The 14606-nt window shown below is 40.2% G+C and overlaps 1 protein-coding gene across 1 annotated transcript in view; it reads right to left on the minus strand.

Annotated features, from left to right (window-relative positions):
* The window catches only part of wwc1 (WW and C2 domain containing 1), a 137385-nt gene extending 130891 nt beyond the window's left edge, over nt 1-6494 (minus strand). The window contains exon 1 of the mRNA XM_060837334.1: nt 5906-6494. Coding sequence (XP_060693317.1) covers nt 5906-6039 — 134 coding nt within the window. The 5' untranslated portion in view covers nt 6040-6494. The remainder of the gene's footprint in view (nt 1-5905) is intronic.
* Nucleotides 6495-14606: the final 8112 nt, after the last annotated feature.

Raw genomic sequence — 14606 nt, forward strand, 5'->3', positions numbered from 1 at the left:
CCTAAACCTATGCCCTCTAGTTCTGGACTCCCCAACCCCAGGTAAAAGACTTTGCCTATTTATCCTATCCATGCCCCTCATAACTTTGTATACCTCTATAATGTCACCCCTCAGCCTCCGACGCTCCAGGGAAAACATCCCCAGCCTGTTCAGCCTCTCCCTGTAGCTCAGATCCTCCAACCCCGGCAACACCCTTGTAAATCTTTTTGGAACCCTTTCAAGTTTCACAACATCTTTCTGTCTCTTATCCTCTGGCATTACTCCTGTGGCCAGGGAGGAATCTGCTATTTCCACCCCTTGCTTCACTCAACATGGGATACATTTCATCTGGTCCTGGAGATTAAAATACTTTTAAGCCTACCAGACCTCATCAGAAACTTATCTCTGTCTATATTATTTTTCATTAAGTTTATAACACTCCTTTTACTTGTTTTCTATACCTACTTCATCCCTCTCACTAGTGGACACTGATACAAATTATTCATTTGGCATAACAGGTGGTCCTTTAAAGAAATATTGAAGGTCACCCACCGCAAAAGATAAGGATCATTTAAAATTTAATTTCTGTGCAGCCACAAAGAACAGAAGTGTAGTCTGCATGCCCTGACCACCACATCTATTTTGACTCATTTCATTTCTCTTTACAATATCCATTACTACTGTATTTGGCTTCTGCATTACTTAATCTTTTGTTACTTATCCATCCTGTCCATAATCCTATCAGAGACCTTCATTTTGTTTCACCTGCTACTTACCCCTGCCTTAAAAGGTTTTGGTTCTACTTTTCTTCAGTTTTGATAAAACTGAATCAAATATTAACTCAGTTTCTCACCACAGATACTGATGACATGTTGAGAATTTCCAGCAATTGTGTTTTTGTTTTTATTACATCAGTCAGTAACTCATTGGAGGCAGAGAAAATTCATAAATTAGCACATTGACCCAGGATTCAAAACTGACATCTGCAGCTCACTGATTTCTTCCAAATGAGGCCCACGGACAAACCTTGATCAGGTCTGAGAACAAAGTCTTCTGGTGTTAATCTGAATTATTAACCTTATCACACAAGAAACCAAAACTATATCTAAATTCTGCACATCAAATGTTACAATAAAATTCACAATGTGCAGAATAATAAGCATGAACAAATTTTGTGATTCTGACAGAGATTGTTATATCTCCAAAAGCATAATGTACTTCATATAAAATAAATTTACAATTGAAATCTCGAACTATTCACTCAGTTTGATTGCATGGCTTTTGTTAGTATTTACTTGAGGCTACAGAAAGGACACTAAATTCCAAATAGAGTTAAGAAACTGGTTTGATGCAATGACTCCTCGAAAGGGTCTAAGAAAATAACTTTATTTATGCAAAGTAATTGGTGAGAACTAAGCATAGAAAAGACAGACAAAACCAAATGGTTTAGTGACAATATCTGGATGTCAGTCAAAAAAAACTAAAACAAATAATCACAAATGCTTTTTCAACATACTGATCCTAACAAAAGTGAATAAAAGTAAACACCAAAGTTCCAGGAAAAATGACTAACAACTGCATGAGAAATAGACAATAGAATACAGTGAGCCAAAGAAAATCTGAAAAGATCTACAATAAATCAATAAAGTAAAAGTTATGCCAGTGAATGACAGAAATTAGAATGCTTACATCAGAGAAAGTTCAGAAAAAAATGGAAAGCATATTTCCAAAATTACTTAGCCTACACCTTATAACTCACCAGGCTTTGTCAAAATCCCGATGTCATTCATAAAGATGTTTCAACCAATTATACTGAGTACAGTATATTTCAGAAACTTAGAATAGCATCCATGGAATTTCTTGCTGGAATAGTTCACAATACATTTCCACTTCACACTGGCTTCACTTTACACTCCATATATAATTTCAACTGTACCTAGCATTTACATTGTGCTATGCCTCACTGGTGAAGCATGCTGAAATCAAGTCCCACTATTCCTGAAATCGTCACAAAAATTAAAAATTTTGTCCAAGAGTACAAAATCTTCAATTTAATTGTCTAATAGATTCAGGTTAACCAAAAGCACAAACCAGGTTCTATACTATATAAGAACTACTATTTGTTATAAATAAAAATAGTCTAACCACAAGTAAACTAGTGCAAACTGCTGATATTTAACTCTATTAGTTCAACCATTAACCCCCTTCGCACACATACTGACAGACAAAAAGAAAATTAGCTTTTATGGATGGAGGGGAAAATTATTGGGGAAACAATTATCTGGCACCAGTCCTCATGATTTCATGGAGGGGTTCCTTATGTTTCCCAAGTTTTTAAGCTTTTCTTTGGATTCTTTTACTTCTTAGCAGAAAGCATATGATGAATAATTCACAAATGATAAAATATTTGACTTATTGGTTACAGGCCTCAGCTTACAACAACTGATGGAAGAAAAACTTTTTTTTAAGCTTCAGATATTTTAGTGGAGAGAAGCACAGCCTCCTGCAGAGATCAGAAGGCTTCTCACTGTGCCATCCACACCCTCAAGCTGTTCGACTATCCAGTTATCAGAGAGTTGTCATCAGGCAGATGGACCTTTGGCATCCACAACTGGTCACAAGTCCACAAATCAATCAATCAGCAATTTGTTGTTGGATGAGTCTTACTGTGTCTCAACACCTTTAGCTTGTATAAATCTTTTGTTTCTTAAATATATTCTGTGACTTGGCCTCCACAGCCTTCTGTGGTGATGAACTCCATGCATTCACCACACTCTTGTCATCACAGTCCAAAATGGCCTAGTATGTAATGTGAAACCATGATCTCTTGTCTTAGAACCCCCATGCTCCTTTACTCAAACCACTTGTAATAATGCTAACATAGGATTTGCCTAGCTAGTTGTTTGCAGGCATTGGATACTTGATTTCAATTACTTGTATACAAGAACAGCCAGATCCCTTTGTCCATCAACATCTCCCAATCCATCATCATTTAAATAACACTCTGCTATTCTGTTATTCCTACTGAAGTGGGCAACTTCACATTTATCCAAACTATACTACATCTGCTATCTATTTGCCTACTCATTCAACTTGTCTAATTTGCCTTGAAGGAACGTCAGCTTTCCTGCTCCTCAGATGCTGACTGACCTGCTGTACTTTTCAAGCACCACTCTGATCTAATTTGCCTTGAAGCCTTTTGAGATTGTTCTTACCACTCACTCCAACTTATTTTCTGTTGTCAGCAAATCTTGAAATATTCAACTTGAATCCCTTATTTATGGGCATATAGAACCTAATGATTTTATAATGGATTTATGAAGGAAAAGTCAATCTACTGAAATTGTTTGACTGTGTAGCTAGCTAGTAGAGTTTTGAGAATTGGTAGATGTACTCCAGAACTTAAAAAGGGACGAAACGAAATATGAAGATGGAAGTCCGCTGCATTGGCAGTTAATACCAACATGGCACGAGCAATGGACGGAAACAGAGTGACAGAAAAGTGATTACTTTTGGAATTGCCAGCAACACAGCGTAGAGCATTGCATGGATAAGCACTTGATCCAGTTTCTACCGACAATCTATAAAAGCTACTTAGATGAACAGACAAAATGTAATATCTTGAAGCATGCTGACCATACATAAGAATGCATGAATATAGAAGAGTAAGGCTGATACATCATCAAATCAGTTCTGTCCTTCAATAAAATCATATTTAACTATTCATCTTACTGCTCTCCCTACTCTGTATCCTCATCTCACAAGTTCTTTAGTGCTTAAATATCTTTGAATAGAAGCAATGACTATACCTTCAAGAGTAGAAAATTGCAAAGAATAACCAACACCTCCCCATGTGAAAACTTTTAAAAATTTCTTATCTCGGTCCTAAGCAGCCAATCTCTTATCCTCACACCATGAACTGGATTTGGGAGGGATCAGATTGGGAAATAGTAGAAGGTCCCAGGTGTGCATGGCCCCCACTTCACCCCTTGTTTTTAACACATCCAATGTTTGTCAGTAAGGGAAAGACGACAGGTTGCAGGTCACACAGGAAAAAAACCCAAACTCAGCATGGTCACATGACCTCAGCAGTGGACCCATTTTTGCAGTTGCAAGATATTTAACCTACAGTGTATGTAGCTGTAAATGCTGTTTCAGAGAGGGTAAAGAGCTGAAAATGTGTTGCTGGTTAAAGCGCAGCAGGTCAGGCAGCATCCAAGAAACAGGAAATTCAACGTTTCGGGCTAAAGCCCTTCATCAGGACCTGCCGTGCTTTAACCAGCAACACATTTTCAGCTCTGATCGCCAGCATCTGCAAACCTCACTTTTTACTCAGAGTGGGTAAAGTCTGTTAAGTGTCATGATCTGTAGCTTTGTTTAAACGCATTACTTTTTTTTAAAAAAAGGCGGCAGCTGTCCTTGAAAAACCCATTACTAGACGGCTTTGATTGACAGGCCATTTTTCTCAGATCAGTAAACAAAAATGTAGCCAGGATGCATGCAATTCCAAAATGAGTTCTTTGTTGACGTTTCCTCAAGGGTTATATGTCACTATAAATAATTAGCTAAATTTCAAAAGCTACATCTGACTTTAAGGTTTAGTAGTTTACTTTTATAAGAATTCAAGAAAATTAAAAATCTTTGAATTAATTTTATAAAATGGTGCCTTATCTCCCCTATTACTAAATGTGTATAAAGTGAAAGCTGTGGTTTTCAGTCCACTACTACATCTCCGCATGGCTTTTGAGGTCTGCCCATGTGGGTGAGTGCCCTTTTTTCCAAATTCATTCATGAATGTGGGCATCATTGGCTAACCAGTATTTATCACCGATTTCTAATTGCCCAGAAGGCAATGAGTCAACCACATTGCTGTGGCTCTGGAGTCACATGCTAGAAAGGTAATGGCAGCAGTTTCCTTCCCTAAGATGACAAGGCAGAGAATAAGAATTACATCATTCAGCCTATTGAGTCTGCTCTGCTATGCAATCATGGCTTTTATATTTCTCAACCCCAAGTTTCTGCCTTCTTCCCATATCCCTGGATCCTCTTACCATTAAGAACCTTGGTCTTGAATGCACTCAATGATTTGGCCTCCGCAGCAATGGCTGCTACAGATTCACCACCCTGTCACTGAAGAAATTCCCCTCCATCTCAATTCTAAACAGTCATCCCTTCACTCTGAGGCTGGGCCCTTGAGTCCTAATCTCTCCAATACTAGAAACATTGTTGCCATGTCCATTCTCCTACCCTGTCCAAGTTCTACAGTCTCCCCACTTCTTCAACACTATCTGACCCTCAACCTACCTATGAAGGACAAAATGAACTGGATGTTTTTTTCCAGACAATGATATCATGGTTATCATCATACTCTTAAGTCCAGATTTTTAGTGAATTCAAATTCTCCAATCTGCCTTGGCCAGATTTGGTCTGCAGAACATCACCTGGGTCTCTGGATTAACAATCTAGCAATAATGCGATTAATGCCATTGCCTCCCCATTGCAACTTCAAACACCGATTTGTTTCATTCATTTGAAAAAGAGTTAACAAGAAATTCTTGGAGCTTAAAATTGATCCAGCGTTTCATAAAGATTGTCTACAATGTCTCAGATTTAAGCGCTTGCAAATTTGATGAGCTCTTTAAGTTGCAATGCTTTTTTTTCTCGGTAAGCAAGCCAGGAACATAAAACAATCAAAGTGGAATGACCTCAGAATTCTGCAGAAAGGAATGATGCGAAGGACTTCAGAATGTCGCGCGTGCGCATTACAGGCCCAGGTTTATTCCGTCCATCATTCCCCATATCAGACATGCGCAGTAATCGGAACTCCCTCAGTCGATCGAGATAACGCACGCGCAGTACACCAAACGACAGCACCTTATTTGGCAAGTGGCTGCTGTGTTTGGGTTGCTAACCGGGGCCTACCCACCTGTCGCGGGGATCGACCCAGCTCGTCTGCTTGGTGTTGTGGTCAATGTAGTACAACTTCCCATCGTAATCGGTCGCCTCTTCCCAACCGGGTGGCAGGGGCAGTTCTCCATTGCCCTTGCTGGGCTTGGGCATAGCGAGCGGCAGGTTGTTAGAAACTCCAGCTCCTCCATAGGAAAGTGTAACGATGAAGGAGAAACGCCGAGTTGCTGCACCGCGCCAGCGGCGCTTCACCTTGAAACATTCCTCTCTTTCTTTCTCCCTTCAAGTCCGTGATAAGCAAATGATGATTGCCTGTCCTCCCCTCTCCTCCTCACGCCTCCATGTTTATTGGAGGGAGAAGCTCGAGCGGCCGTTTGGATTCCGCTCGCGCTCCCAACCGAAACGCGCGCACGACCATCCAAAATGCCGCCGTTCTTTCAGCCGTTCTCCTCCACTCTGTCAGGCTTGCAGACTCTCCCACTCTGACCCGACTCTTGCCTTGAGAGCGAAGGTTTCCCTCTCGTTGTCCTCCCGCTGATGAACCGCTGGCCTATTCCTTTGCCCCGGCGGCTGAGCGGCACCGCTTCCGAATGCTCTCCGCTTACTGCATGACGTCATCCAGGTTGTCAGTCAGGTACCTTTCTGCCATAATTACACTAAAAGGAGCGCTGCACTGGCACCGTAATGTCCTTAAACCTGGCGAAGGATCTCGGCTCGAAACGTTGACTCTCCTGCTCCTCGGATGCTGCTTGACCTGCTGTGTTTTCCCAGTCCCACATCAATTAACTGACTTCAGCATCTGCAGTCTTGACTGTTTTCACGTCCTTAAAATTATTGTTCCCTTCTTTGAAACTTCTCTCCCCACCACCACTTTAAAAATTGAGTTAAAGGTGGGTTGGGATTGAATTAGTGACCGAATGCAGATGCTCACTTTGTCTCACTTAGCACTGCGCTTATTCCCCGATTCTACAAGGTTATGGGTTCAAGTCCCATTTTGGTACGGTAGTGCGGACTCCTTGGCATGCCATATTTTGGATCAGGTTTGAAGTAGATGGCCTGAGTTGTCCCTCATGGGCTAAAACCATCCTATTTTAAGATGCCCCCTAGCCTGGCTGATATCCCTCAATCCACGCCAGAAAGACAAACATAGAGAATGCAGTATTTCTGCAACGGAAAACAGAGTTAATATTTCAATTCCTTTATTACTTTTTTTCAAATGTGAAATGTAAACTCTTTATCTCTCCATTGCTGCCAGACCTACTGAATATTTCCAGCATCTGTGTTCAATTAAGTTTTCCAGCATTCACAGTATTTTGCCTTTATTCACATACAGATTATTGATCATTGTTAAATGGTTGTTTATGGGAGCTTGAAAGATGGAAAAGTAGGAGTGGAGAGAAAATTAAATTGTCAATGATGTTTCCTATGTTATAAGAGTGACTAGATTTCAACAGTACATAATTGGCTGCAAAGTGCATTGGAATTTTGTGAGTATAACATGTGCTGCATTTCATGTTTCTGCAGAGGTGTATGCAATCTTGCAGCCAAATGGAGACATTCATGTTATTGTCCCTGTTCTTTCTTGATGAGAGAGTTTTTCAATCTGGTCTTCCACCCTTATTTCTTTCCCTATAACCCTATAAGTTTTTCCTGTCAAATACGTGTTCAACTGCATTTTTTGGGTTCTATCAAAAGAAGGATGTACTAGCATTGGAGAGGGTCAGTCAAGGTTTACAAGAATAATCCTGGGGATTTCGGCCTTGTCACATGAGAAACAGTTGAGAACTCTGGGTGTGTATTCAATGCAGTTTAGAAGAATGAGGGGATCTGATTGAAACTTACAGAATACTGAGAGGCCTGGATAGAGTAAGTGGGAAGGAGATGTTCCCACTAGTAAGAGAGACTAGGACATGAGGGCACAGCCTCAGAGTGAAGAGATGACCCTTCAGAACTGAGATGAGGAGGAATTTCTTCAGCCAGAGAGTGGATAATCTTTGGAACTCATTATTGCAGAGGGCTGTGGAGGTCAAACCATTGAATATATTTAAGACAGTGATAAGTTCCTGATTGGTAAGGGGGTCTAGGGTTACAGGTAGAAGGCAGCAGAATGGGATTGTGACACATATCAGCCATGATCAAATGGTGAAGCTGTCTCTTTGAGCTGAATGGCCTAATTCTGCTCCTATTTCTGATGATGTTATGGCCTTGTTAGTGGTGGTTTAATCTGAGGGTTGCCACACCTCAGGTAAGAGGCAAGGTTGAGAAGGCAGGAGCTTCATGGTAACCTCAGCATGTAAGTGTTCTGCAAAGCAGTCCCCCAGTTTGTGTTTCATCTCCCCACTGTAGAGGAGACCACATTATTAGCAGCGAATACATGAAGCAAATTGTGAGAATGTATAGTCAAGGCAAATGTGGGAGTCATTGGGTTTGTAGTGGATATTGATGGCCAGCCTATCCCCAGAAATGGAAACACAGATGTCAAGGAAGGGAAGGGAGGAGTCAGTTAAGGATCAGATGAAGGTGAGAGCAGAGTGGAAATTAGAAGTGAAAAAGATGAATGTTTCCAATTCTGGATGAGTGCGAAGCAGCACCAATGATGTCATTGATGTCCTGGGGAAACAGCTGTGAGATTGAATGTTCCACATATCCCACAAAGAGACTTCATAAAAATTGACTTTATGTATTGATTGGCAGAATTCACTAAATTTTAAAGAGATTAAAGCAGCAAACATTTAAGATGGACCCCAAGAATCAAACAGCTTCTGACACAATTACCTCAAGTCTCCAGAAAGTTTAAGAATAAATGACACTGCTTGGGGTGCCATCCTTTGAATGAATATGCTGATTAAACCTATCTATGGAATTCACACCTTTTTTGCCAATGGACTTACTGTAACTCAAGATTTATAGACTCCTAGGCTCACTAGCCCACACTTTTGCTGTGATTTATTTTCATTACAGTGAAAATATTGAAAAAGATTGGAAATAATAGTCTTAATTTTCATGGGGTGTTATTGATGGTAACCTATCATTCCTGCATGTACATTTCATAGAGGCAGCCGGCCATTTAATTGGTTCGCTGCCTACACTCAGATCTCTTTTTCAAGTCCCTGATGTCTGGAACCAGGGTATGTCTTTGGACAACTGAGGTACCTCCCTGTGCATATGGAATGGGGTTAGGAACCTTTTGTGAGGATCTTAGGTATCCTTTGTGATTGATAATTGCTGCATGAACCCCTTGGAACTGTGCAACTTGGAAGAAATATTGAGAAGTATCAATCTGTCAAGAAGTATTGACGTGGGAAGAAGTGTTGGCCTGTCAAGAATAGATAATACCAATCAAAATGTATTTGCACAATGACAGCATCTTCCCTCAATAGAGTGTAAGCTGCATTATAGAGCTTTTATTCTCCAGTGTGAATGGGTCCTTTTTTTATTTAATCTATTTTTCTTACCATTTTCAGAGATGTTATTACACACTTCTGAAGTAGGTAAGACTTGATCCTAGACCACCTAGTCCAGGGGAAAGGACACAACCACTGTGTCACAAGAGGGTCCTCTGCATTGGTCCTTATGGATACTAACTTAATTTGGCACAGGTGAAGGGAAACACATATGGATAGAAGTAGACATAAATTGACATGGAATTGTGAGGGATCATGGGAATGGGTGAATAATAATTGAATGGTGTGGGACATTTGAAGAACCATGAGGGCTGGATTTTTGGTAGCGTGGGTTGGATATGATGATACATGGGGAATAGATGAGGGGCAGTAAAGGACTGTAATGACCATAAGGATTGGAGGAATATTTTATTATTTTATTCAAATTTTTGGCTGCAGTGCTATTGAAAACTTGCTCAGTTTTTTTCCCAAGTTACCTGGCCAGACTCGCAGTCCTGCTAATCCTCCTTGACTAGAAATGAGGTGTGCCAGCAGCCATTTTTAAAGACTGAATTTACAAATTCTGGATATAGGAACACTCTGTCTGAATTTTAAACTTAAAAAAAGAGAACGGTAAAGAAGCCAGTTCATTACTACAAGTGTGAATTGCCAATATCCTTATTGCCAGTTCAGCCTTTAGCATTATTATCCCCTCCAGACTGATTACTCAGCTTAGTGATCTCGGACTAAGCCCACTCTCTGCAACTGGATTCTCAGTTTCCTGACCCACCGGCCACAATCAGTGAATATTGGGGACAATATTTCATCGTCATGAACACTCAGTACTGGAATGCCCACCCCCCCAGGAGTGCGTACTCAACCCCCTACTGTACTCGCTGTATGCCCATGACTGCATCGCCAAATACCAGACTAATGCCATTTACAAGTTTGCTGATGACACCACCATAGTTGGTCAAATCTCAGATAGCAACAAAATAGACTACAGACGGGAGGTTGAAGACCTGGAAAAATAGTGCACTGAGAACAACCTAGCTCTCAATGCCGGCAAAACCAAGGAACTCATTATTGACTTTCAGTGGGATGTTACTCATACCCCCTACAAATTAACAGCACTGAGGTGGTACAAGTGGAGAGTGTCAAAATCCTGGGAGTGGTCATCAACAACAAGCTTTCTTGGACTCTTCACGTGGATGCACTGGTTACAAAGGCCCAACAACGTCTCTTCTTCCTCAAGCAGCTGAGGAAATATGGCATGACAGCAAATATTCTTGCCAATTTTTATAGGTGCACCATTGAGCATCCTGTCTGGATGTATCACTACATGGTATGGCAACTGTACCATTCTAGATCAGAGACGGTTACAGAGAGTGGTGAACTTGACCTGGACAATCACAAAGGCCAACCTCCCATCTATAGAATCCATTTACCAGGCCCGCTGTCAAAGAAAGGCCAGCAGCATTCTTAAAGATCCATCCCACCCTGGCAATGTTTTTCTACAACCTGTACCATCGGGGAGAAGGTGCAGAAGCATGAACACAAGCACCAGCCAGTTTCGTAATCGTTCATATCCTACTGTTGTTAGAATGCTGAATGGACTCACAAATTCTTAACATTTGCCTGTACCTGTGCTTTTGTTTTTGCTGCTGTTTACCTATTATTTACTAACTATGCTACTTAACTCTGTGATCTGCCTGTATTGCTCACAAGACAAAGCTTTTCACTGTGCCTCGGTACACATAACAATAAATTTAATTCAATTCAATATCCATTCCTTATAGCTTCTAACTCTGCATCATCTGTGGTTCAATGATCAAAATTGACTTCAGTTAACCAAATTTACTTATTCCAAACACAAGGGTGAAAGAAAAACCTCACACGACTTGAACTATTAACAGTTTCTGCAGCAATTTCTGTTTTTGTCTCACAAGGAGAAATAGGTCAGTCTGGAAACAAACAGCGTGGAAGAACTCTGGATGATTCTGCCTTACGTTACATCTGATTTTGCAAGTTTAAACTCTGGGCTGTTTTTGACAATCAATGTGTCAGAAATATTTTTTAAAGAAATATTTTTGGGCGGCACGGTGGCACAGTGGTTAGCACTTGCTGCCTCACAGCGCCTGAGACCCAGGTTCATTTCCCGACTCAGGCGACTGACTGTGTGGAGTTTGCACGTTCTCCCCCGTGTCTGCATGGGTTTCCTCCGGGTGCTCCGGTTTCCTCCCACAGTCCAAAAGATGTGTGGGTCAGGTGAATTGGCCATGCTAAATTGCCCGTACTGTTAGGTAAGGGGTAAATGTAGGGGTATGGGTGGGTTGCACTTCGGCGGGTCGGTGTGGACTTGTTGGGCCGAAGGGCCTGTTTCCACACTGTAAATCTAATCTAATGTAATCTAACCCAGCTGCTGCTGTCTTCAGAAGATCATATATCATCTGCCTGGATCTTTCAAACATCTTGATGCTGAAACGTGAAGGATAACTGAATTTAGTCTGGATCCACCAAAGTTATCAGCCTGCAAGAACTGTATCACTTTAATCTTCATTGGACTTTAACATTCTCCCTTAAAATATCTTCCTACGTTATAATCTATGTGTATGAATCTGACTGTGTATGAATTAAAGTTGGAGCTTTTTCATTATTTTTCATCAATTAGGTTAAATACAATAAAATCTATCATTTTAAAAAAATCAACAAATCATTTTTGTCTGTGACTACTACAGTCACAGCTTGTAACCAGTTAAGCACAACATTGGCAAGCACATTCTTTTAAAAAAAACTGTGTTACAGTCAAAAAAGTATTGAGAAAAGAGGTGAGCTATTGGATCCCTCATCTGATTGTAATACTAATACATACACAGAGGTAACTGACTTATCTACAAGTCAATGTCAAATACCAAAATATCAGTCGTGCAATGACCATGATGGTGGATTCACTCATATGAAGAAAGGCTATTGCACGTGATACAGAAAGTGCCTATGACATCAAATCCCAGAAAAATAAATTATTGCAGCACAGAATCAAAGTTTCCACAAGAGAAAGGAAGGATGCGTAGAAAAATAGATTATTAAAATGAAGGCATACATTTCAGAAAAAAAAACATTTTATTGAACATGAAAGTTAACATGTTAAAGTATTTAAATATAAATTTCCCATTCCTCAAGTGACCATTACAGTGGTACAGTTTACATATGCTAACAATGTTCCAGTACGTGTGTGATACAAAGATATGGAGCACATCAATGATCATCAGGAAACTCTTTTGCTACAGAATTTGAGCCCAGTTTTAGTCCACACAAAATATGCAGTGCAACAGAGATGATTAAACATCGACGAGAAGCAGGACTGTAACAGTTAGTGTTTTTTTCAAAATGACATTAGAAGGTCGACTTAGATTATCATGCTGAAATCCTTGAGAGAGGTTTGAATTTGTTTTCTGATTGATGAGTCCTACTGCCAAATCACAACAGTTGTTATAGGAATGGTATGGTGGCTCTATGGCTAGCACTGCTACCTCACAGCACCAGGAACCCAGGTTTGATTCCATTCAGGTGACTGTGTGGGGGTTACACATTCTCTCTGTGTCTGCATGGGTTTCCTCCCACGGTCCAGAAACATGCAGGATAGGTGGATTGGCCATGCTAAATTACTATAGTGTCCAGGGAGATTTAGATTAGGTGTGCTAGCTGAGTCCAGGGCCTGGAACCTCTACTAATGACTTCTGAAAGGATGTAAGTGCTAGTTCTCTCAATCACATGATTCAAAGAATTTATTGTTCACCAAACTTGGAGCAAAATTCACTCGTTTAAAAGTCTATCAATACCATTGTAAATCTGTGAATTCCAGTAAGGTGGGTAATGTGAATCAATTGAAAGTAAAAGCTATGTTGGGTTTAAGGTCTGACTGCACCATAAACCATTTATTGCAGTACTATAGAAAGTACTGATAAGATTAAATTGATTTACATTTATGGCTGGCAAGCATGGAATCAGTTTTGAAAAGCAGAACAATCTTTGCACATTACAGTTTTATGGAACCATGACTGTCCTCTGGAATGTTTTATATGAAGGAGGTATGGTTAGGTGCATCAGCAGACTCTCAATCCAACTTGTTAAAAATCTTTCAACCATTTCCATTTGTTACAAACTGTAAGAAAGTAAGGGTAAAAGGCAAGGTTGCCATCGCTTGACTGGATAATAGGTTGCTGTCTCATTAAATGGAGACACATTTGGTGGTAGCTTAACCTGAGGGTCATCATGCCACAGGCGAGAGGAGAGGTTTAGAAAAAGTTTCTTTCATGATAGTCTCAGACGTGTGGAAAAGGAAGTAAGGTGGTTGAATAACAAATGTCTTAAGGAACCATAATCTTGTGACAAGGTTTGTTGTAAATTATGGTAAATGAGACCAATATTAGCCAATCAGAATAGTATAATTTTAGCTCTTCTTTGGAATGCAAAACAAAAATCGAAGTTAATCAAAGATCATAACAATGATATGTATAATGTGATACAATACTAAGCTAAAAATATTTAAGTAAATTAGGAATTTTTTGTATCATAAAATTGTTACGAACAAAATTCAATATTATTTCATAATTGCCAGGATTCACTGGCAACTTTGCAGATAGCCTTGGACCTCAGCTGGGGTGGCAATGGTAGTGGGTGGAGTAAAATTGAGTGGTGTGATGTTGTAACTCAATCATAATTCCACTGACAGACTTTATGAGGGCTAGTTGGCATGTCTAGTGGGAATGTCATGTGTATCCAAAAAAAACTATACTTGATGAAATTAAAGTTGCAAATGGCCAGACTTTAAAGGCCTATTCTAATTGTTCTTCATTCCTGAATAACATCCAAGGCTCTTGGAGATCAGTCAAAGGATAAACTGAAATAACACACAAAAAGCAATTTTAAGGGGAACCCATTAGTTCATTTGAATCTGGAATTGAGAAAACTCTAAAGATAAAGGATAAACATTTGTAGCTCAAGTTGAGGTTCTGGATATAGGTTTGCTCGTTGAGCTGGAAGGTTAGTTTTCAGACGTTTTGTCACCAAATGAAGCACTCGTAGTGTAGCCCGCTTTCTATTTTTATGTTTGAGTTTCCTCGGGTTGGTGATGTCATTTCCTGTGGTGACATCATGTCCTATGGTGCTGTCATTTCCTGTTCTTTTTCTCAGGGGGTGGTAAATGGGATCCAAGTCAATGTATTTGTTGGTAGAGTTCCGGTTGGAATGCCATGCTTCTAGGAATTCTCATGCATGTCTCTTTATGGCTTGACCTAGGATGGATGTGTTGTCCCAGTTAAAGTGGTGTCCTTCCTC

This window comes from Hemiscyllium ocellatum, chromosome 16, assembly GCF_020745735.1.
Source record: "Hemiscyllium ocellatum isolate sHemOce1 chromosome 16, sHemOce1.pat.X.cur, whole genome shotgun sequence".
In the NCBI taxonomy this organism is placed as follows: domain Eukaryota; kingdom Metazoa; phylum Chordata; class Chondrichthyes; order Orectolobiformes; family Hemiscylliidae; genus Hemiscyllium; species Hemiscyllium ocellatum.